The 24,291-nt window shown below is 37.5% G+C and overlaps 3 protein-coding genes across 3 annotated transcripts in view; 2 read left to right on the top strand and 1 right to left on the bottom strand.

The window, feature by feature from the left end:
* Positions 1-443: 443 nt before the first annotated feature.
* Positions 444-4,641, top strand: cntd1 (cyclin N-terminal domain containing 1). The gene is made up of 7 exons (XM_014989918.2): positions 444-1,203; positions 1,806-1,881; positions 1,963-2,134; positions 2,219-2,381; positions 3,384-3,528; positions 4,029-4,125; positions 4,256-4,641. The coding sequence occupies exons 1-7, from the start codon at positions 1,038-1,040 to the stop codon at positions 4,361-4,363; spliced, it is 927 nt and encodes a 308-aa protein (XP_014845404.2). The 5' UTR covers positions 444-1,037; the 3' UTR covers positions 4,364-4,641.
* A 6-nt stretch (positions 4,642-4,647) lies between these two features.
* On the bottom strand, positions 4,648-7,311 carry LOC106919513 (uncharacterized; the record flags this gene model as incomplete). Its single annotated transcript, XM_014989919.2, has 5 exons — positions 4,648-4,815; positions 6,053-6,160; positions 6,269-6,351; positions 6,435-6,604; positions 7,145-7,311. Coding segments are annotated over 5 exons (624 nt in total), but the record flags the coding sequence as incomplete, so codon positions are not given.
* Positions 7,312-14,121: 6,810 nt separating this feature from the next.
* The window catches only part of tanc2b (tetratricopeptide repeat, ankyrin repeat and coiled-coil containing 2b), a 155,341-nt gene continuing 145,171 nt past the window's right edge, over positions 14,122-24,291 (top strand). The window contains exon 1 of the mRNA XM_014989907.2: positions 14,122-14,535. The gene's annotated coding sequence lies outside the window, so the exon portion shown is untranslated. The remainder of the gene's footprint in view (positions 14,536-24,291) is intronic.

Here is a 24,291-nt window from a genome sequence, read left to right on the forward strand (position 1 = left end):
TCTTCCTTTTCATTGGTGGGTGGCAAATCACATTTCAAATGCAACAGCAGGGACAGATTTAAAGACAGATATATGATTAACTTCTTAATCATATCACTGTGTATTTTTATTAAGCGAATACTTTTCAAAAGTGTCCCGTGGCTCTTTGGACCTTCCACGTGACTTTTAATAACTTTGGCTAAAATGAAAAAGAACCAGCTATTGATTTTAAATTTAAACATAAAAACAACAGTTTTAACAGTTTTTAGGTTTTTCTTAGAATAGAATGAAAATTAATGACAAAAGTACCAGTTGTAGTTTTAATTTCCCACAAATATATATACACACACACAAACAAACAGAAATAAAATGGAAACACGTTATAGGAAGCACATTTTCTATATAACATAAACAACATACAGTTTTGCTGGACTCATAGCAAACCAGGTATTTTGACTGTAAAGTTGGCTGACCCCTGCTCTAGACAAATTAAATGCCATTATTTTTGTTTAAGTGAAACCAAATATGCCTGTTTGTGTTGTAATTGTTGTTCACCGTGGATTACGGATTTACTTTAGAAATTTACTGTATAAATCCCCCACGGAGACTTTTCAGAATAAATGGGACTTGCTATAATCATGTGCTTTACATTTCCACATATGAGCTTCACAGATTTTAACTGACTACCAAGCATATGTGAGAAAAATTAATCAACATTTATTGAATGCAAACCTTTGTGTTTGTATTAAGTGGACACCGCGGTTTCCAATACTAGTCTACTTGTGTCGGATTTACGGACATTCTTGCCTTGCACAATATGGCGGATGGGTTGGCGTGTCCGGTGCGGAGTAAAAATCGGGTACGTTGGTTCCTACTAAAAATGGTCATAGAAAGGAGCTTTGTTAACACTGCCATCTTGTGGTAGACATAATTTTCAGGCGAGGGGTAGTATTTGTATTTCGGAACAGAGTCAGTTCAGTTTGCAGTGTAACACTTAGTTTGTAACGTAACACTTAGTAGGAGAACCGCACGTTAAACGTTAGGTTTGTCAAAGCAGCATGGCAAAAACGTTCCTTTGTCATCGTGTCGTCGCACGCCTAAATTTTGGCGAAACTCCCTTCGACGTTCTCAATGATTTCCTCATTAATTTAAACAACATTAACAAGGACTATCTGGATGGCTTACCGAAATGGAGCGGAACCTTTAAACAGAAAAGACTCGTTGGTAAGTAAAAAATGTTTTATAAAATTAAACCATCTTTTTTTTTTTTTACTTATCGTTGTTGACTAAAACAAAAGGACGGAAATGGTTTTCTTACATTTTATGTCTTAAGTTTTGCTAAAAGAAAAAAAAATGTAAGAAAAATGTAACACTTTTTACTCGTATAACTCTGAATGTACCATTCTATTGGATATACGTTAAGAGCCGTTAATTTTCTTCAGTAAAACTATTTTTAAGCAATGTTCCCCATGTATAGTCGCGCATAATTTAAGGTTAAGAAAATATGCTCTCTAGATTTAGTTTTTTTTCTTTACCTTAAATAAGAGTAATAGTCTGTACTATTAGCAGACAGAAGCTTCACCAGTTTTTTCTATAAAAGCCTAACTTCTATAAAACTTTAGAAAAAGAATGTATCTTGAGAATTTTTCTGCATGTTCCTGTAATGTTGAGTTATTATTTCTATAAAACACAATAATACTTTTCCTACACAGATGTTTGCTCTACATAAAATTAACTCGTCAATGTAACACAGAATTATTGAAACAAAAAACACCTCAGTTTTCTCAGTTTATATACTTCCGTCCTAAAGTCGTCCTGTTTCCTAGAATACATCTTCTTGATCACTCAGCAACTGAAACTTGATCCATCAGTAGGATACCATGCCATTGAACTGCTTCAGAGGTAAGAAGATGGCACACTTCTAGTTTTCCTTTTCACATGTTATCCATTATTAATGCAAACAGTGTTTTTAATCTCTTCTAGGTTTATGGTAAAGCATGTTGCAGATACACTTGCCAAAATCCCAATTCAAAGTGTAGCCATTAACGAGTCAAAGAGATATGGGGATTTGATTTTTAACAATCTCAAGGATACATTCCCTCTGATCCTCTTCTCTTGTGTACAACTTGCAAACAAACTGTTTTTGCATTGTCATGTAAGTGTTTTAGTGCAGTTGACTGATAATTGTCAGTATCTTTGAGTAAAAAAATAACTTTCAAGGGCTTTTTCTTCATTGCAGATGATAGATACCTCCACTGCTGTACAGTTCCTGTATTCTCTCGGCCTCAGTGTTTCCAAACAGACCCTCCTGGAATCAGAGCTGATGGTCTTTAAAGGCGTTGAATACAGACTCAATGTCCTTAACTCTCTAACGTACGTGGAAGTCATTCTGGAGGTCCTTGGTAAGGTGTTTCGTTGATGATGACTACTTTACATTAGAAATGTACTGTTCCAGTTAAAGGCTTGCATGCACTCATTATAGGAATAAAAGTCATGTGAATTTTGATCTTTTAATTTGTGCACTTGAAATGTGTTTTTAGGGTGGATTTTTAAACACAAAAATTCAGTAGATAAGTTTGAATTGATATTAGAGTTTCTCTAATCCAATAAATTATGTTATGTGTACTGGCTGCAATATATAAAGATATTCACTTGAATCTATTTTAAATTAAACTGAAGGTTGTTAAAAAGCATTTTAGCATCCAAGGATGATTATGTTCTCAATTCTCATAAGTATTTGTGGCTGATTGTTGGTAGTATTGTCCATTTGGCAGTATAAAAAAGATTATTTTGACAACATTGGCGATTGATCTGAACAACAGGAGAGCATGTTGCTGTTGGCCTGTGTAGCTACCAGCAACACTGCTGCATTGCAGAAAATGGAGGAGGACTACATTACATTTCTGCACCTTCATTTCAAATCAACAAATAGATCAGGGGTGTCATTATCCTTGAATAAAAATTTGTTTTTAAATAGCTAAGTCAAGCTAACAGTAAGCTTCTCAAATGATCCTGACTTCAACTATCTTAAAATACGCTTACTAAAACTTCCAAGATGAGTGGTCTAATATTGAGATCAAATTATGTCACAACTTAAGGCACAACTTGTTAAAGGATACAAAACTAGCTATGATGCACATAGATATTTAAGTCTGCATAGAAATGTGACTATTTGCATTTCGTAGAAAATGCAGAACAACCTCTGGCCTTTAAAAAACAAATCCTTGCAGCTGTGTGTTTTTTTTACTTCTTCCAAATTAGAAAAGAGATACATCTGTAAAATTCCCAAAATGGTGATTATGTTTTACAAGTAACTGTGTAAATCTCTGACTGCCACTGTAAGAGGTATGTGAATTAAAATACATGTAATGTATATTTTGAATTTGATCGGTTCACTTTTGTAGGGCACAATGAGCCGTCCGTGCCCGTAGAGCACCTTTATCGCCTCTGCCATTATGTCCTCCAGTTCGTCACCCTGGAGCAGACTGCAATCTATGACTCCCTGCTAAGAAGCGTCTGTCAGTGTCTCAGCCCGTCCAGGGAACAGAGGTATTACATTTGTCTAGCCACTGATGATTTCCAACAGGTAGTTTATGTAACAATATTCTCTAATTGATGTAGGTCTCTGCTGCGCCAATAACATTTAGAAATATATATATATATATATATAGCTGCTGGGTCTGCAACATCTATCCAGTGGCTCGGACACTAAATGCTCTACTGGCCAGTAGATGGTGGTACCCTGCACAGCATCTGGTCATAGACACAGTAGATCCACCATTTTGTTGTTGAACAGAAGAATGTCAGCTGTTAGCACTTGCAGCAAACCCAGTTGGATTCAGATGTGTAACGATGGAGCCAAACATAAAAACACAGCAGTTTCCTATTTGTGTCTATAAATGCTGCCGCTTCTATCTGTAGCTACACATCCATAAAGCTACAAATACATAAAGGAAAGACCATTAGTGGGAAAAGCGTCTGTGTGTTTGTTTTATAAGATGTCCCTCTCTTGCTATGTGATCTTAATGTAAATCATTTTTTAACACCAGGGAAAATTTTGTGACAGTGACTGAGGATCGCATGCTTCGTGGAGTTTGTGTCATTGCAGTGGCAACATACATCCTCTGTTTCAAAAGATGGAAACAGGTGAAAAACACATTTTCTATCTGTCGTATTATTAAAATAGCCTCATGCTTCCCCGTGTTATTCTTTCCATGATGCTTTCTGTCAACGCAAAGCAAACTGAGTGATTGCTCTTTCTGTGCTTATGCCACAGGTGGTTGGTGAACTGAGCCACATCACAGGAATCACCAGAAGAAACATCACTGAATTTGCTCTAGTGATAGTAGCGCACATTACTGGTACCAGTTCTTCAGCGGTGTAGACAAGGAAACTCACAGTGCTGACGTTGTTAGAAGTTTAACATATGTAGATGGAAAATGTCCAGCGTGCATTTTAGGGGAACAATTTCTCCATCCCCGAAAACAAATTACAACTGTGTTCTAGGAATTTAATGTGTTTTGGGAAATGCTACTTTGAATTTTTGTAAACGTTATATTCATTTTGCTGATCAGAAAAAAAAATGGAAAAGATTTGTAAATTATTTTTGGAATCACTTTGTTGACATATTTCACAATAAATCTCATCCTGTTTCATCTGCCACATTGATCAACTCAACCAGAATTGCTTTACAGTTTATTGTTTAGTTCCACAGAGATTAAGATGGACTTGGCTTCTTGATTAGGTATCAGGTGTGTGTGGACGAACATTTAGTATAACCTCCCATCCTATAGTTCTTACCGGGCTCCCTACTCTGTTGAAATAAGTTGTGTACATCTGTAAAAAAACAAAAAGAGAGAATTTTATAAAAACTTTACATATTCCACTGCAAGTCTCTGGAGGTTGGGAAGACGGATGCATGACTGATAAGGTTATCATCGAGAGGTAATCCATTTTAGTCATTTTAAATCAGAAGGTTAACTTGCACACGTATTTATAACAAATAAAAAACATACCACATGGGGAAGATCACTGACACCCTCGACAAGAAGGTAAAGTCAAATGAGTGTTAAAAATAACTGGCTGCTCACAATACTATTTCCAAACATGTTAATGGAAGGCTAATAAAAGTGGACTGTTTTGTAGTCCAAAGTCTGCTTTTCAGGAGTAAGTAATTTATTTTATTTATTTATTTATTTTCAGAAATCAAAATTCCACACTGGAGGAAGAGTGGAGAGGCACATAATCAATTTTCCTTAAGTTCCAGTGTGAGGTTTTCACAGTAAATTATTATTTGAATATCATTTCATATGTCTTCTCTTTCCCATTGTGTTTTATCAAGTCCAAAGTCAATATCGTCTCTTAAAATTTCCAGCGGAACTTGACACCTGCCAGTGTTATATCATTGCAAGATTTTGCAAAAATAACTGCACTAATGTAATAATTCCTGAAAAATGACTCTAACCCAAATACTGTTGGGTTGAAATACATTGACAGCCTTTTGTGTATTGAAAACCATTTATAATTATCCATATCGTTGTCTCTGCTACTTGTGCACCCTTTTTTACCCAGACTTTTTCCTTTTGCTTAATTTTCTAATTACATATGGCATTACATGAGCACTTAGCTTCTCCAGCAATCAATTTCTGTGACCTACTTTACCTTTGAGCAGTTTTAAAAATATTTGCTTGGAAGCTGTCAAGACAGCTGTCTTTCCTTTTTTTTTGCATCAAAAAATATTTTGTTATCCTTGGTTAATGTTCTAAATCTCATAAGAAATTTTTTTTGTTAGCTTATAAGCCATAATAATTGAAATTAACTGAATCACATATGAATCTGTGTGTAACTAATCTTAAATTGAATTACTGAAATAAATACATTTTTTCACAGATTTTCTGATTTCTTGCTAAACTCACTTATTCAAACTAAACTGTCTAATTGGGGCATTATGGTTCCAATAAACTGGAACTATGTTTTGGGGGTCTTCCGATCCTGAGATTTTGGCAAACCTGTATTTCACATTACAATAAACTCATTGAGTAAATAAATGCAAGATTAGAGGATATTGCGTTACCATAGGTGATAACCAAAGCACTTTGTTCATAAACAACACAGTGCTCAGGAGTTCCAGTTCCGACATCAGATGTTCCACTTCGAATATGAGTTCTTCGAAGTTACTCAGCTGAAAATGTTAGGACAGCATATTTTCAAGAAGTGCTCCTCTTTATAGCTGATGTTTTTCCTGTTCTACGTTTTACTTTGTTCATTAAGAGGTCCTGCGAGTGTTTACCTCTGACTGTTGCTGGTTGTTGTCCCCAGAGTAAAATGTTTTGGTGCAAATCTCACATCTTGTGGCAGCACCCAAGGTGGACCCTGTTAAAAAGTGTTGGCAGGTTACCCAACAACATGATGGCAGACTCACTTTTATTTTAGTCACCTACTGTTCCGCAGCTGACCTGACTGTAGTCGGGTCCTGATCCATGTTTTCAGGCAACTGCGGTGAATATATGTCAGACTTCCTGAACACAGGCAGGGCGACAGCAGGGGGTCGGCATCTGAACGGTCTCCATAGCAGATGCGGCACTGGTTTTCCTCATTATCATGTGATATATCATCTGGTGTACTGCTAAGACAAGGTGATGGAGTCAAGAGTGTGCAATATGACACCCAGTCATTTCTGTACTTTGTAGAACTTCCTGTGTGTTTTCATGAACTAACTGATCAATACAAGGAAATTATAAATGTGGTGTTTTGCTGTGCAGGAGCTATAGTTGAAATAGGCTAATAAATTAAAGAGTTGATCAGCTTTCATATCCAACAGCACAAGGCTAATAATAGAAGTAAATAAGTTGTTTCTAAGATGACATTTGCACCTTATAAGACACATTTACATATATTTCCCAGAATTCCATGTAAGAATTTCATAGAAATCTTATTGAAAAAAGTTTGTTAATTTAGGATAGTTTATTACACCAATTACATTCCAACTAAGGCGATTTTTCAGGGGTTTTTTCTTTTTTCTTTTTTTTTTTTTTTAAAGAAAATAACATCTTAAGTTTACTCTAAAAGAATCCTACAGGGAATTGCAAGAAATCAATCTTGCAATTGATTTCGGTTGCAAGAAATCAAAAAAGTATTATTATTATTTTTTTGTGTGTGTGATTACCTCTCTTTGTGATGGCAGGCGGCATCATTTTTTAAACTTTCTGGTAATCGAGCTGCTTCATCTGTAGCTGTGGTCCATTGACTCTGCTCACTCGCTGACTCAGGTAATGGACTCTCCTCAGTGGTGTTGAAAGATAACTGAAAATGGCCACCACAAAATGTCTTAGTTTATTAAAATGTCTTTAAAGATTTGACACGTTTACCCCTGTCTCATAGTTTACATTATGTGGTCTCTATGGCTAATTAGAAGCCTGGCTTTAAGTGAATAACTCTGCAGTGTTAACTTTCTACACTTCATGTACTGTAAGTGCAGTCACATCATTAAATACAGCTCAGGTTTTTAACATTTTAGACAAACAAGAGATCATAAATGTGTCATTACCCATTGTCGGATACGTTTCCACAACTTGTTAAACATTTTTGAAGATCCTCTTGTTTGCCACTTAATTTAACCTGTAATACAAAAGGAGTTAGAGTCTGTTTTTATATAATTATAGCAGAGCAGATGGAGCTATAGTACCTTGTTTAATAAAACAGTGATTCTTGAGAATAGGGACAAAACAGGTCCTATGGATAAAGCATGAAATTTGAATAAAATATACACAAAATATATTTTTTTCAAATATCTAACTAAACTAACCTGGGTCATGTGAGCACAACAATGTATATTTTTCTTTTTTTTGCTGAATATTTTTTTATTTTAAACATTGTAGTCGGTGGATGATGCCTGTAAAAGCCCTTGTCCAGGAGCAGAACTCAACACATTCTTATAGTTTAAAACAATTAAAGAAATACTAAAAGTATATATTATGACAATTAAGTATAAGTAGTCATATAAATAATTATAAAAGTATCGATAAATTGAATTAAAAATAATTTTTAGATATTTTCCAAGTCCGTTGAAATTTGTCCTTAGTTTTTGTCAACACCGTCAGAAATGAAAAGAATGTAAAAAAATCAGGCATTATTGGGGGGCACCAGAACTTCTGAGGACCCCATGACATTGTCTTTTCTCTTCCTTTGCTAGGAGGGCTAGTTAGCTCTGGTTAGCTTAAGTTATTCTTTAGTTTTTTCTTCTGTTTTATTCCTAAGTTGTTTGTCACAACCATGATGTGTCAACTCCATAACTGACAATTTACAAAACTTTGATGAAATTTTGCGAAATAAAAGCTTAATTTTGGTAAACTGTAAAGATTTCATGGACCTGACTAGCTACAATATGGCCTCCTTCAGAATAACATCATGTAAATTGAGGTAGTTTGGCATTTCGTCAACTCCGTCAGATGTCAACTCCATCAGAGTTTTTCTGACTCTTTCAGTGAAATTGTTGTCAAATCTCACTTAATTGTGCAACTAATTCATTTTAATGTATTTTACATGAATTGCATTACTTCACATGTACCAAGTTTTTCATTTTACTCACTAGTTTGTCACCACCTTCAGTTCTGTGTCAACTCCGTCATGCACTGTCAACTCCATCAGATGGACTTTTTCTTGTTTTTGTTTTAAATAATATTTATTTTATTTCTTGAGAAGCATTTGTCTGTAAATTGAGTAAAAATATCACTAATGGGGTATTTTAAAAATCATTTTAGATTTATTTTTGTCAGATGGTGATGACAAAGTTCTGGGTCAGGTTGATTAAAAATGTAATTTTTAAAAAAAAAATTCGCAACTGGGAGCCTGTACCTTAGCATCTTCATGTTTTCTAAACATTATTTGTCATATTTGCATACATAAGGTTGAGAAATAATTAAAAAAAAATATGGGAAAATTAAAACCCATTTTGTCCCTATTCTCAAGAATCACTGAAAAGTAATTATCACAACTCTGAGCAAAACAAAACTATTTTCAACAAAACTTTAATTAAACTGGGAACGGGGTGAGGATTCCTGAAGTTGAATTTAATCTGAAATAGGTTGTAAACTTAACAACGTTGTGATTGACCATGGTGACACACACACACACACACACACACATGTTTGTTTTGCTATCTTTGTGGGGACTTTCCATTGACTTCCATTCATTTCTACAGCCTAAACCTTACCTTTACCCTTTTCCTAACCCTAACCATCACATACCTAACCCTAACCCTAACCAAAACTCAATTCATACCTTAGCCCTAACTCTGACCCCTGACCCAAAAACAGGGTTTCCCCTTGTGGGGACCAGCCTCCAGTCCCCACAAGGAGCAATTGGTCCCCACTACGTAGTATATGTCAGGAAAATCGTCCCCACAAGGTATTACACACACACAGACACACACACACACACACACACACACACACACACACACACACACACACACACACACACACACACACGCATACACACACACACACATGTAACATAATTTCAATGCTGTGGAAAATTCCTCCTGGTGATGACATGATTTTCAAAACGTTATCGTGCCCGATGAGCTGATGTGACAGAACCAGAATAATTTGAGTCGTCTGTCTCAAAAGGTCAGATTTGTCTAATTTAGCTATTACAAGACTATAAGAACATGTATTAAAACATATTACTAACAACTCAACTAAATGATCTAAAAGTTAGGGAAGAATTGCTCCACATTGCAATTGGAACATAGACTCGCTTGCTAATTTTGGATTTTTTTTTTTTTTTTTTTGAAAATAAACAACTCTTTGTTTACTTACTTTATTTGAAATAGCAAAACAACTGAATTTGGACTTCATTTAAATGTATGATTTTTCTGAAAAGCTTAGACAGAAACGCCTGTGAAGATAATTCCAAAACAACACGCTGTAAATATTATTTACTGGGTATTGTTATTAAATTTTTGTTCTGGTTATTTTTCAAGTTAAATAAATTTTTACCACAAAAAAAACAAACAAACAAAAAAACATGACTATCCAATCAACCCATCATTTTCCATTATGTAAACAACTGGTCTGGGATTAAAATGTTTACTATAGCTAATCTTGCTATTCTACTTCAATGTCCTTCTAAGATTCACTGTAAATATAGAGACGCAAAATATGCCACCTTGTGGCTACATGGCTTAACAACCATCTCAGCTTAAAGTCATTGAAATCATGAGACCTGAGAAATTTAATCGAGAGGACCTTCGGTAAGTAAAAGGAGCATGGGTTTTCAGGGAAATAACAGAAATTATATCAATTCTCTTCTTCATAAATCTTCAAAAGAAAATATTTACAGTTTTAGGTACAAGAATTATGGACTCAAACTGAGAATAAACAGTTGCGCAGCAGTTTCACTTACTTTTCAAATGAACAGTTGTAGAGAGGTCAGCTTTCACAGAGAGTTGTGGAGATTAACGCTTTAAATGATCTTGTGAGTGTTTTTGTTTTTCAAATGATGTGTTACTATGGAGATTAGAAAAGAAGCCTGAAATGTTGCACAGTGACCCCGTGTTGTGGCTCATGAACATTACTTTTCAGTAAGCTGACATTCCTGTATTCTAACTTCTTTTTACTGCTTATTTGTCATATTTTCCAAGGAACTGAATATCTTGGTAATGTTCTTTGTGCTAACAAGAGTGTACCCAAATCAACAATTTATTGCATAACTAAGCAGTTTAAGTAAAAGAAGAAGGTTGAACTGCTTTCACAGAGAATCCAGCTGTAAACACTTACAGTTAGATGGAGACTTATGAGTTTTTGTCTGGTCACAAGAAGAGCAGCAAAGAAGCTATTTCTGTCTAACAAAAAACAAAGATCAAAGACACTCGTGTTTTCAAAGAAGTACCATCTTTGGACTGTTGAGACTTGATAAAGCCCTTTTCAGACTGGCTGAGACATCTAGGGGAAAAAAAAGACCGTCTGAAGAAGAAAACTTGAAGGTTATCATGAAATGTCTGACAATGAGGCATCCGGAGACCATTCATGTGTGGAGTTGCCTCCAATCAAAGAGTGGTCTCGCTCATAGTTTTGCCTAAAACAGAGCGATAGAGGATGGGATGAAAACACCCTTTAAGGAACAAATTGGTATTGAACCTTGTCTGACCTCATGCTTTGTTTCAGCATGACCCTGTCATGAGGCAAAAGACATCAAAACATTTCGATTTTGCCTCATTAGACAGGCACATTTTAACTCTCAATCCCGTTTAGAACCTGTTGATTTTTCTCCATTTACTTGAAGGCTACGGACCTTTGAAACATGCAAAAATATTTTTTTAACCAAACCTTGCTACATTGCAGAAACAAAAAAAACTAACACTGAAAACCAGATTTACATCAGTTTTAAAATGTTTCACCATAACTGTATTTATTTTAATCCTCTCTATTCTTGTCATTCCCAGTGACTAGATTGACAGGTTGAACTCCTAATAAATGTTTTTTCGAGTCCAAAAGAGCAAATATTGTTACAGTAAATTAAAAAAAAGACGTAAAAATTAAGAGACATACAGACAAGTTTTAGACACGAGGGACAATACAGTCTGCCAAAACATTGATGGCAGTCCATACAACACTGCAGTAAGATATGTGAAATAAAAACAAAAACTGTCAACCCAACAATCAGATGCAATGACCTAATATGTAAACGGAGATCAAGATCAAAGTTTATCAAACTATGATAGTAGCACATATTAGATTTTATTGTGATAAAGACAATTTGAAATGGAAAGTAAAAATTATTTTGTACATTTCAAAATGATTTTGTTTATGAAAAGTATGTTTTAAGCATATTTAAGTATGTTTTAAGCATATTTATAAAGTATATTTAAGTATGTTTTCTTCAATAAAGTTGAATCTTGAAATTATTCTGCACACTGTGAATCTGCCTTTTTTGACGTTAAACAAAGCAATCCTTTGTCTTCACTCCATTACATCACCCAGCCATGTGCAACTGATCAAAGCAATAAAGACACAGGCTGCAAGTTCTTTATGCCTCATAGTGGCACCGCGTCTGGTGAGCCAAAGTAGCCGGAGCTCCAGTAGCTTAGCAGAAGATCCAGAGTCAGAAATGACTGAAACGCCTCTCTGGCTCCCCGCGACTGTGAAGATCCTGTTTCAGGGCCCCCTCATTAATCTTTTCTCCCCCTGCAGTCTGTTAGAGGAGGAGTGGACTCCACACTCACCTTCAGTGTTTTCTTTCTCTATGTCCATGCGGCGGGGAAGATCTGGGAACCTGCAGAGGCTGAGAAATCTCTGCAGGGATTGAGTCAAAGCCAGGACAAGCATATGTGTTTCCAGAGGTGAGTGGAGGCTTAAACACTCTGCTATCTGTGACCACTTCATCCCTCGCTCCGACCGACACACAGGGCTCACATACACATAGTCTAGAACTGTACGCACAAAAAAAGCATGGTTTTTAGGCTCCTCGTTAAAAACAAAATACAAATGCTTGTCATCTGGACCTTGTTATGGCATGTATGCTATATGATCATGCCTTCAATCTAACAAATATAGAAGAGCATTTGCTTAAAAATTATTTTGTGCAATAGGAACACAGCATTGTATATTATTGGAAATGTCTGGCATTTATGTCTGGCAATGCCTGTTTTCAACATTATTATCCTATAATACCATATAGGAATCTGGTTAAGTTTTGAGGGTGATTCATAATCACCAAGAATTAGCACTAATGTGATGGTAACTAAATAAGTAATTAAAATTAAGCATCACGTTTTGGTCAATTCCCACAGTGTTTAGATGGTGCACTGCTCTCTTTGGTTCGACAGTTCAGCCAACAGGCTGCTTTATAGTTTAATTATGACGCATTCAGCCTTCACAGCAACCCTTATTCTTATTCTGGCAAATAGGCTCGTAATTTCTTTTGACTTATTGGACAACGTATTGGATAATCTCTCACACTCGCCGTTGTCTTCCCCGTTTATCATTTCAAAAGTCAGATGCTGCGATCTGCAGGGAGACGAATTGAGTTTTGATTGACATGGAGCTTGTTTCTCCGGAATAATTATGAGTGATTGAGGTATTAGTGCCTGCTTTCATCATAAATAATTCATTAAGCCTGCCTTCCTTCTGCCCCCCCCACTTAATGCTTGCTCCTCTGCTGTGTCTGCACAAATTCATTGTTGGTAAATGTGATACGTTTGGTAAAATATTATTGGAGTTCTAAAAGTAGATTCATAAATAAATAATGTTGAACACAGTGGACCAACACCAGCAGAAGGCATCACTCTGAAATCATCCCAGACAGTGGAAAAATCACTGTAGAGTCTAGCAACTTGGATTCGGTTCCTTCACAGACTCCCTCTAGGCTCAGGAACTTCGATTTTTCAAATGAGATGCAAAACTACTTCATGGGGCAGCAGTCTCTTTTCCCTTTAGCTCAGGTAAAACACTACTGGCTCTTGTACCACTGACTCCAGCCACTGTCTACATCGTGTGGCACTTGCCTTGTGTGCTTATGGATGGCATTTGAAGACATAAACGACATTGATTCGTTTTATTTTTTCTAAGTCATTGAATGGAGGCAGATTTCATCACCAACCTATTTAGAATAAGAATAGCACTGAATACTGTGTGTCTCAAAAATAAAAAAATGAAATAAAAACCAAAGGGATCTTATTTATTTCACTGTTCTGTGTAGGAGGCAGTTATCCATGTTTCTACCATACTTTTTCCTTCCACTTACTTTTCAATAATATTATCAGATATACGAACAACCAGCTTATTTAGCAGTAACAAATTGTGGCTTACCTTTCCTATAGAGGGTGTCAATATCTGTCTGCTGAACAAATGTTAGGTCTGGCCTTAGCATTTCTGTGTTTAAATCAACACAGAAATGCTAAAAAAACAACAACCTTTTGGGTTTTCATTAGCTGTAAACCGCAATAATCAAAACTAGCAGAAAATAAACGTTTACAACATATCATTTTTGATGATATTTGTAAGTCATAAGGGACGCATTTGTTGTCTGTAATAAGAATCGATTCCCATTCTTTCAAGTTAAAGAACCGGCCAGTTGAGTCGGCTCCGCGTCGAGCAACACGTCAGGGTTTCAGTGGCAGGGAAGGCAGCTCTCCATGTTGCGGCGCTGCGTGGCAGTGGGCACCGATCTGCCGCTGGCTGGCTGCACAACAAACGCACGCGTGGCTTTAGTCGTGAATGGCCTGAACGCCTGGCACTTGCATTCGGCGAGAAGCAGCCGCGAGGCTCGGACGAAGCTACCTGCTGCAGAGCGACTTTGCGCTGCGTCCTACACCCAGGAGGACAAGGTGTGGGGTTGGAGAGGGTTGGGGGGGAGTCGCCTCTGTGACCGGGCTGAATGTGGTGGCTTTGATCGGTGCAGTTATTCCTAGAGTCAGTGGCTTTTGGCTGTTTTTGAAGCGATTGGACGCGGACAGAGAGAGGAGCCCGTACGGTGGACCGCAGCAGCAACACAGAAAGCCGTGAATGTGATGCCCGGGCTGGAAAGAAAAGCCCAGCTTCAAGTCTAGAGAAGGTAAACTCTCTGTTGTATTCTGCGACTTTTGCTTCATCTCAGCAGTACCCGTTTGTCCCCCCCCCCCCCCCTTCCAAAAAAAATATTCTTGCTTTAAGCAGAAAGTTTCGACATATATATTTTTTTTATTACATCAGCGCAGATATAATCTGTACTGCTGGTATCTGGCGCCTGCTCAAGCTAAGCCAATAAACAACCCCCAGTAGTGTTTTAATGAGATAGACTTAGCTGCTCCTTTGAACACAACGAGAAGCGTTTTCTTCTTATGGGTTAAATGCATCATGTGTGATGCTACCAAACTACGCAACGCAACACACAGTGTTGATCTACTCTATAATCAAAAGATCTTTATTCCCACTTTTAATCTCCCGGACTGTCTGCAGAAGCGATGCTGGATTTATTTAAGGTTCAGCCTATAAATCTAGATTTGCATTCTTCTAACCTATTTTCAGCAGTTTCTCTGTAAGAGGGTCTGCCCACCCAGACAACAAACTGTCCATAAAATGAAGAGGTCTATATGGCAGAAGCTGTTTCTACTTGTTCACTCGCTCCAGGCCAGCATCTACCTCCCTGTGCACAGCCTATTATCTGACATCTGGTCCCTCTTTGACAGAGACTTATGTGGTAATAGTATGTTTCAGCAGAGGCACTTAATCTGTGTAATGCCTGTTGTTTGGAAGGGGGGAAAACACTTATTTCCCCTTTGTTCGCCATTTGGATCATCATACAGAAGAAATTGTAAATAGATTTGGACATTAAGGCTGAATCCTGTTTTCCCCTTGTTCCTAATCCTCCTCCCTAAGTTTGTTAGAAAGGTGAAGGTGAATTTAGCTGATTTTAAAATGGATATTTGTAGGGAAACAGTTGGAGACAAAGAACTCTGAGCTGTACTGTAGGTACACTCAAATATTTTCCTAGTTAACTTATTTTGATGATGCAATAACATCATCAAGAATAAATGAAAAAAAAAGGAAAAATATGTATACATTTTTATACATTTTTTCAGCTTACATGTAGTTAAATTCAATATATCGGAATATTACTGGAAAGTAATTTTATTTTAGTAACTCGGTTCACTAAGTGAAGCACACTGTAGATTAATTACACACCAAAGGGTTTTCAAATCTTTATTTTTGTTAATTATTATGGTTTCCCCACTTACAGCTAATTAAAACATCATCCCATTGGTAGTTTGCCAGAAGACATTTTGGGGACGATCAAATTAGACCAAAATGGAACTTTTTGGTGCAGATTCAGAATACTATATGAGGTAGAACACTAACACTGGGCATCTATGTGGACACACAATCTCCAGAGAATGGTCCAGTCAAAGTCAAGACCTAAATCCAACTGAGAATCTGTCGAAAGACTTGAAAGATACGCTCCATTCAGTCTAACCGAGCTTGAAGTATTCTGCAACAGAAAAGAAAAATGCAACAAATGTAGTTCAATGTGTAAAGCTGGTACATTCGTGCCTCAAGCGACTTTGTGTTATATCACAAAAGATGCAGTGGATTTTAAGCACAGCATGGTAGGTTTGCTTTTCAGTGGGTTCAGATTGGTATAATTGTTTGTGTTCTTCTTTAGCAATCATAAATACCGTCTAGATTTTGTACGACACGTTCAGGCATATCGAGTCACTCCATGTGCATGCAGCAGGAAACGGTAATGCTAATTCTTGTAGAAGTGTCCCATTTCTTGGCGGGATATTTTAACCACTATCCGAAATAATAATTGGCTCGTGCAGAGGGGCAACCCTACGAAATGGCAGCTGAAACATAATGAAATGTTAAATTATTTAGCTCTGTTACAAACGCAAAGTTATGCCTTTTCAGCGGCTGATTTTTTTTCTTCTTTTTTTAACAAAGCCCTTATCACAAGAATATGAAGTGTGCTTCAGTTTTCATGGTTTCTGTGTGAGGCTTGAGATGACTGCTGCCTCGTTGTACTTTTTTATTAAAGTTCTTGGTTGTCAGCCCTTCTCTTGCACAGATGAAAGACACTCATCCTCAAAGCGTTCTCTCATCACACCACTGACATGCGCTGGTTTTGCCTCCCTGTCCTGACACACATCTGTGAGCTCACAGTGTGTATGTTTTCCATTGTGAGATCACCATGTTCTCCCTTTTTTTTTTTTTTTTTTTGTTCAGGCCTAAACCTTTTCTTTTTTTCTTTTTTTTTTGTCTTGTGCGGTGCTTATCTCTCCCTTCTCAGTGGGGGTAGTGACGAGTCCTTGTTTTTCCACAGTTTGAGCTAGTGCAGTCCTCCCCCCCCCCTCCTTCACAGCTCACTGACAGGCCAAAGGTCTGTACAAAAAAAAAGGATTCTGGTGCAGAAAATGGGTGATGGATTTCTCACAAAACTAAGCTGACACAAAACATAGCCTTCAGTCTTTCTTTGTGCCACATGAATAAAACATTCCTCACATCTTTAAATCAAAACTGACTTCTCTAAACTCACAGTGTAAGTGTTGCTGCGTGTCAAATGGGGAGCTATTTTCACCTATGATTAAGAATAAAGAGCCCAGTTGGAGGCAATCAAAATAAATGCTCATACTTGCAGTTACGTTTCGGTAAAACTGGAATATTTACTCTTTTTATATAAAAAAAAGTGGAAATTCATTCATCACAGAATAATTTACAAATGTAATTTTGATGATTATGTCTCACAGCTATCAATAGTCCAAAATTCAGTTTGTTGGAATGTTTGTATATGACATCAGAGCAATAATGAAAATAATTTTAATAGAGGACTTCTTTGTTATGGTCAAGATATTGCTTGCAACAATCATGGGGAACACTGCTGACTGAGCAGTTGTCCAGTAGACAGACAGTGACACCACCATTAACAGTGGTAAGCCACCAAAATAAACTGTTCAATCTGTAAACAGCTAGTTTACGTTCCATGTAAACTATGGGAAGTTTAGTGGAAGAAAAAACGGATTAAAAAAATGTGAATAAGCTACAGGCATTACCGCAACCTAGAGGAGATTGTGAAGCAAATATGTTTTTATTTACTGGATGTCTACAGGGTTGTAAAAGCAATTTAGAAAATGGGTGATTTTCTAAATTGCCAATGAAATTAGCCAAAATTAATGCCATTAAAATGGCATCTGGCAAGGAATACATTTTCTTAACAACTAGCAAACAACACATTTTTGCTGTTTATGATGACACCTAAAAAATCCCACGAATTCAATCAAATTTTATGCGCGAATAGTTGAGTCACATCAATGATGTCACGACGCTGGTCAGTGTGCGTTTGCACCTGAGTCGCCATACGCTGTTAGTGCCATGTGGGGCGCTATACACCAATATGCAGCAATAGAACTTCTAAATTTTATCCTTCAGCGTACCAAGACTTCTTTTTTTCCAGTGTGTACCGGGTCTTTTTATGGTGAACATAGTGGTTCGTCTGCTCTTCCCCATCAAAAAGTTCCCCTACAGCTCCTCACCTTTGAATCCTCGCTCCCACCCTGTAACCGGTGCACTCTGTTCTGTAGACAGCTACTGATGTCTACTGAATTTTTACAAACAAACAAAACTTACAAAACGGAGGGACAGGAGGAACCGTGCAAAGAACTCGATGTAGTAAATCATAAAAACGGTGCTGAATAGTGAAAAATCAACAGAGTGCCAGATCACGGGACACGGGGATGATAAGGCAGAGACGGTGAATGGCAAGAGAGAAGATCGCTGCTGAGTTTGAATACAACAGAAACAAGAGGCAGACTAATACCGTGAGAAGATCAACTTAGAGAGGCTAACAGTAATATAAGGAAACTAAATATAAATCCACAAAGCCACTTATTGAGGGTGGTGACATTAACTTGGGTTGCTGTCTGAATTTACTTGTCCCAGTTTCATTGGGTTTTAAACTTTATTTAATTATTGCCCTGACTCTTAAGTATGGGCAAGCTTAGGCGAGCTGGAATTTTCTTGTCGCCATTTCCCGGCTGAAGATCAACACAAATCTGCCCAAACTTGATTACATGTTATCTTATTTATTTATTTTTTTAAGTAAGGCTACTTTTACTGTGTGAAACTGTCACTTCACATTTCTGCTCCTGGGAAACAGGAAGTTATGGATTACTAATTAAACTTTTCTATGGATGCTAAACAACTTAAACAACTTTGAATGAATTTATTTACATATTTCTTTCATGTGAATTGTGTTACCTAATTTGGATCTCTTAACCTGGGAGAGAATTGATCCCTCTCCATTGAGGGTGCTGTAAATTGCATAGTTAATAGTGTTCTAGAACTGCATGGCTACACCAGGTCAAGCAGCAAGCCTCTCCTTTGTTGACTCTAAGGAGGTCATGTTCATTTTACATCCGTTGGTGAGAAATGCCTGTTGGGTTACCGTAGTGACGAGACTCGCCCCAGGCTTTGGTGACGACCACCTCCATGGAAAACTGCAAAGCTTTAAGATTTAGGCCTCAATTACAGAATCGGCTTTAATATTTCCCTTCACTGCAAGTAGTATGTTTCATAGGAGACTAGTACTTGGTAATAAGATGAATTTCATTGTCTTAAATTACATGGCAAAAATGTTATGTTTTTTTTCTTGTTTGTGAGCAGAGTTTCACAATTTATTTGTAGTAAACATGATTTTGGGGCGAGGAGATCGCTAAGTTCAGTTTGCGCGACACCCGTAAAACTAGATAACTTTACAATTAAGATTTTCAATTAACAAGCAAGTTGTGGGGGGAAAAAGTGCTGCAAAGTCTTAGAAAAACATGCAATATGTGATGATATTGGTGAATTCTGCTATAACTGACTTGGAAAATGAAATAAGTTGGCAGTAGAAATGTCAACCATAGAATCCCAGACAATGAGTAGTATATCTATCTACTGGAAAACCTCAACCTCTTATCTTCTGGAATGGTTGAGGGTGCAGCTGCAGGAACTTTATGTTTTAAGGGACTTCAACACAAACTTACCAAAATCTTACATCTCAATAGAGGCCAGTGCCTGCGCGTGTCAATGGAAAAATAATTTCACTCTTGTTCTTTTCCTGCATCATTGATTATTATATCATAAGATGAGACAGCTGAAATCTTCAAGTGCACCTTGATGAGATCCTGTAGGTCAGTCTCGGAAATGTAGCGCATCATGGACCTTACCAAGCTTCAGCTGCAGACTTGTTAAATCGAGGCCGGTTAAATCGAGGCACTTCTTCATAATAACAGTAACAAACATCATGTATTCGTTCTTGCAATCCAGATTTAGAGAAGTGTAAATTCAATTTATTGTCTAATTGTGCCCTCAATGGTCGCTGGAGTTAATTAAAAAAGACATTTAAATGTCTTAGTGCTCTTTCAGAGATTAAAATGTTTTCAGTTTAATTAGATAAAGCAGCTTTGCAGGGGCTGATAGACCTGGACGTTGCTCTTTGACTCTTATCGGCTGCAGAAATGCTAGAAAACGTCATCCTCCTGGGGGTTTTTGATCTATGTTCTCACCAGCGACACTTTTTGTACTTTCTTTTCTTTTCTTTTCTTTTTTTAAAACTGCATTCTGTGTAACCAGTAAGAGCCTACTGGGAAAAAGAAAGTTTGGCAGTATGTGCACATGCCTGTACAAATGGAGCATAATCATCAGTTTAGGAAAAATGCGAAGTGAAGGGAATTATAATTAATATTTTGGCCATAATTTATTTTCCTCTTGGTCAGTAACTCAGCTTATGCCCCAGAGTGGGGAGGGCAATCATCCAATGATCCTGAGTAGTTTTGTTCATACTGCAGATTGTTGGTTTTAAAGCCTTGCCAAGTTTCTCTTTTTGGTTGAGGTCTGGACAATTCTAATACATAACAAAATCTTAAACATTTTTATTGTTTCCTTCTAGGGTTGTCCTGTGTCTAACTGTAGCTAGATACGTCACAGCTTGTTGATGCATTTTGCACATTAGCAAGAATCTCCAGTTTTAGCTTTATTTGTCCAGAACCTCTTCTCATACAATGTTTGCTTTGTTTCTATGCAAACAGCAGGGCTTTTTCTTGGAGGATCGGGAGTTCTTTCATTCACTCCGTCTTCCCATTCTTTCATAAAACCTAGATTTGTGTTGTACGCAGCTAATATCTAAGAGTGTCTCCCACCTGAGCTGTGGATCTCTGCAGTTCCTCCAGAGTCATTATTGTTTTACCTAATCGTTCTTTAAACTTTTCATCATGCTTATCTTTGACCTCTCTGGGGCGTTCCTAGATCTTCATGTAGGGCTGTTTGATCACTCAGGCTTTCACAGAACAACTCAGGTTAAATATAACACAAATGGGCTGTTGTTTAGTAACAGCAGGAGGCTGTAGGTTGAGTTGGGTTTAAATTAGGAGTATCAGTGCAACAAGGGACTGAATGTGTATTTCATGTGTATCATATTTGAAAACGATGTATTGTTTTTCCTTCCACTTCAGAATGATGCACCGTTTTGTGTCGGTCAAGCAAACTCAGTAACTCGTTCAAATATGATTGAGTATGAACAGTTGTGTTTCTGATAAAATGACTAAAACTGTGACATCATGTCAACATGTAAGTAAATCCGTGAATGAAGATATTCCTGATCAGTCTCCAGTCAAACACTGAGATTGCCTCATTTGGAAGAAACCGTGGTGCGTGACCTAACTCTGTTTCTCTCTGTCTCTCTCTTAATGAGAGACAGATTCTCTTTCAGGCATGTCCTTCTTTTTCATTGTAGCATTTTGATTATGTAAGAGTGAGGAGGCGGAGGCGTTTTCTTAGCCCTTCCTTCTTTTTGGTTACAGAGACATGACTTTCAGGGAAGCAGGATTGTTAAATCTTGTCATTCCTAATTATCTGAGAAGAAGTACCTTTTTTTTTCACGTGGGAGCCATTGATGTGTGTATGTGTGTATATATATATATATATATATATATATATATATATATATATATATATTTATATATATATATATATATATATTTTTTTTTTTTTTTTAGTGAGTGCACTTTGACTCCTCATTTACATTTTGGTTAGAGAAAGTTTTGTATCATGTAGTTTCTTTATAAGCACTTTGCCCCCCCCAAAAAAGAAAAAAAAAACAAACACAGCTGCAGTGTTTCTGGGAAAGATATTTTTGGTGTTAAAAGTAAATTACCGTGCTGGTGAGACTGTTGTGTTGCTTGTTGGCTGTTTCTCTTCAAAGGATTGTCCTATACACCTTAAACAGTAAACCAGCAGCTCTGTCTGAAATACATCAGCAGATCAAAGAACTTTAGTGTTTTGGATTGCTACAGCAGACGGTTGTACGGGCTGTCGACCTAGTTACCGTTTCATAACAATAAAATGGAGCAAAGCATCAGTCTGGTCGCATATTTTAGCTTGGGCTCTAGAAGCACTTTGACAATGCTGTTTTCGGCTTGACATGGTAGTAGCGATAAAATGATTTCCAAATTTATCTGTTACCAAAATAGCATTTTCTTTTTAAACAATCTGTTAACTGCAGCATCTCACGGATGCAGCATCTCAGATGTGTCGTCTCAGACATGAGCAGAAATAAAAGTAAATCAACAAAGAGCACCGAGTTTTTCATGTAGCTGTTTTCGAAGCTTTCTAACTGCGCAGGTTAGACGTTTTGAAGATGTTTTTGCAACTCTCCGTTCAGAAGGAAACTCAGTTGTGGTACATTCAGCTGCCTCTCACTGCCTCATGGCTAATCCAATATAAATGAACATTTGGCCAAATGTATTTGGCCTTGAGAATGGCTTGTTTAAACTTGTTAACAGCCTGGCTATCATTATTGTAGTAGCTGTGAAGCTGCTTTTACTTATCAGTCAAAATCCTAACACAAGGCTTTATGTCTTTTTGTCTTTGTCTCCTCAATGTCAAAACAAGAAGTAGTCGGGGAAGCAACTTCCTTCAAACCTCCACAATAAGAGCCTTAATCATTCTATATGCTGCAATCTTACCTTCATATTTGAAGCAAATAATATATGTTTAGGTGTCATCTCAGCTTGTGAACACATATTACTCTGGAGGTTGAGCCCTGGTGTGTCATATGTTTCTAATGTTAATCACCACTTGTAAAATGATTTCGATACCAGATGCATCGTAATGAGCTGCGGGGCCACATTTTGTTTTTCTTCCACAAAGACAAAACAAATGTCTTTGTGGAAGAAAGATGGTGCAACTTTCTGGAAAGTTACACTATCCAGAAAGTGCAACTTTCTGGATAGTGTAACCCACCTTACATCTGGCGTAACACTAACAGCCTTTCAGAAAAAAATAGCATAATAGTGACAGTCAGATAGCAGGGGGATTATGTTTTTCTTACTGGCTTTCTGTTTATGGCATTAACCTTCGGGAATTCACCGTAAGCATCCTCGTGGCCAGCGTTGTTTTTGTTTTTATTTCACTGTGTGCAGTCAAACCACAATCTGTAAATGGCTCTTTAAAACCCGTGACATGCTGACTTGTACCGACTTGCTCACCGATGCATTAGTGCAGACATTCGTTAAACTAGAAGCCTGAGTCACTGTCACTGAGCCTGGATGTGTGCGAAATCTTTTCTGCCACTTCCCCCCTCTGCGCACTGATATATATCTTGCTGGCAGTTACTGCCGAGCCTGAACACTTGGATCTCATTGCTGCATAGCAGCTTTAATGAAATCAAGTTAATCACTTGTCCTCAGACAAGCAAGAGTGTTATATGCATTCCTGCATGTCTCCTTCCTCTTGGATTACATGGACATACCTGACTTTGCCAAGCCTTTGGATAAGACAGATTTGCTCTACGGCTGTATCAGATCACTCTGCCACTCAAACTTCCTCTCGGGGAAACAAAGATCCCCGTTAGCCCATTAGACAGCTTGCTTGAGCCGGCCCCAGCTGTTGTCGGCAGATGACTGGCAGGGTCCTCATTAGGTCTGCGGGCTTCGCCTCGTGGCTGCGGCAACAGCTACGGCAACCACATCCTCAGCTCTGCAGCTTAGACGGGAACAGTCGGTGACCTTTGCCCCGTTCACCTTTGCCTAGTTTTACACCCGCCACATTGTTTCCTTACTCTGTGTCCTTCTGTCCTTCCTCTAAAGGCACAATCATTCAACTTTCTTGGCCTAGTCACTAACATCTGGTGTCTTTATTGGGATATAAAGAAAAATTTTGTTAGCTATCCTCAAAGCGGCGTAGTTAACCATCCTCAGTGATAGATAAACACCATAATGTGTGAACATAAACGAGGTCATATTGGGAATTTTGAAATGGGATCATCGGGTTGGTCTGAGGTCCTTATCGTTACACCAGTTCTTTCTCTCATTGTTCATTTTTGAAGTCATTCTCATTTGGCTGTGGAAGATGAGTCTAGATATGTAACGTGAAGCACCATTAATGGGTTAACTTCCTCATTGCTTTCCAGGCGTTTGTAAAACACAGTGGATCTGTTGTTGTTAGGACAAATGCTTTCAGTGTCTAAAACTGGGAGTAGGAGTGAAGAGAAAAGGATTTAATGAAAGGTGGCATTGTTTTCACTGTGACACAGCTTTCCCTCCTTCATCAAACACTTTGTAATGAAGACGTTCTAAAATAAGTGTGCGTAAATCTAAGTCCAAGCCTTAAAATGGGTTGTGACATGTATGTTTGTGGCAAACGGATTGGTTTGAGTATTTTAGAAAGTGCAGATTTTCTAGAATTTTCATGGACAGCCGTCTCTGTCCATGTCTGATTAATTTTTTTTGGATGTGAACATATGCTGGTGGTCAGAAAGAGAATGGTTATATTGGTTTGAAATAATAAGACAAAAACA

Source organism: Poecilia mexicana, unplaced genomic scaffold, assembly GCF_051168715.1.
Source record: "Poecilia mexicana isolate PSO_F unplaced genomic scaffold, ASM5116871v1 scaffold_19, whole genome shotgun sequence".
In the NCBI taxonomy this organism is placed as follows: Eukaryota; Metazoa; Chordata; class Actinopteri; order Cyprinodontiformes; family Poeciliidae; genus Poecilia; species Poecilia mexicana.

What these genes read in the sequence shown, in the direction of transcription:
- cntd1 (XM_014989918.2), top strand. Translation starts at nt 1,038, where the DNA reads ATGGCAAAAACGTTCCTTTGTCATCGTGTCGTCGCACGCCTAAATTTT. An exon ending in AACTGTTTTTGCATTGTCAT is followed by an intron (nt 2,135 to 2,218) that starts GTAAGTGTTTTA and finishes TCTTCATTGCAG; the next exon opens with ATGATAGATACCTCCACTGC. An exon ending in AGCCCGTCCAGGGAACAGAG is followed by an intron (nt 3,529 to 4,028) that starts GTATTACATTTG and finishes TTTTAACACCAG; the next exon opens with GGAAAATTTTGTGACAGTGA.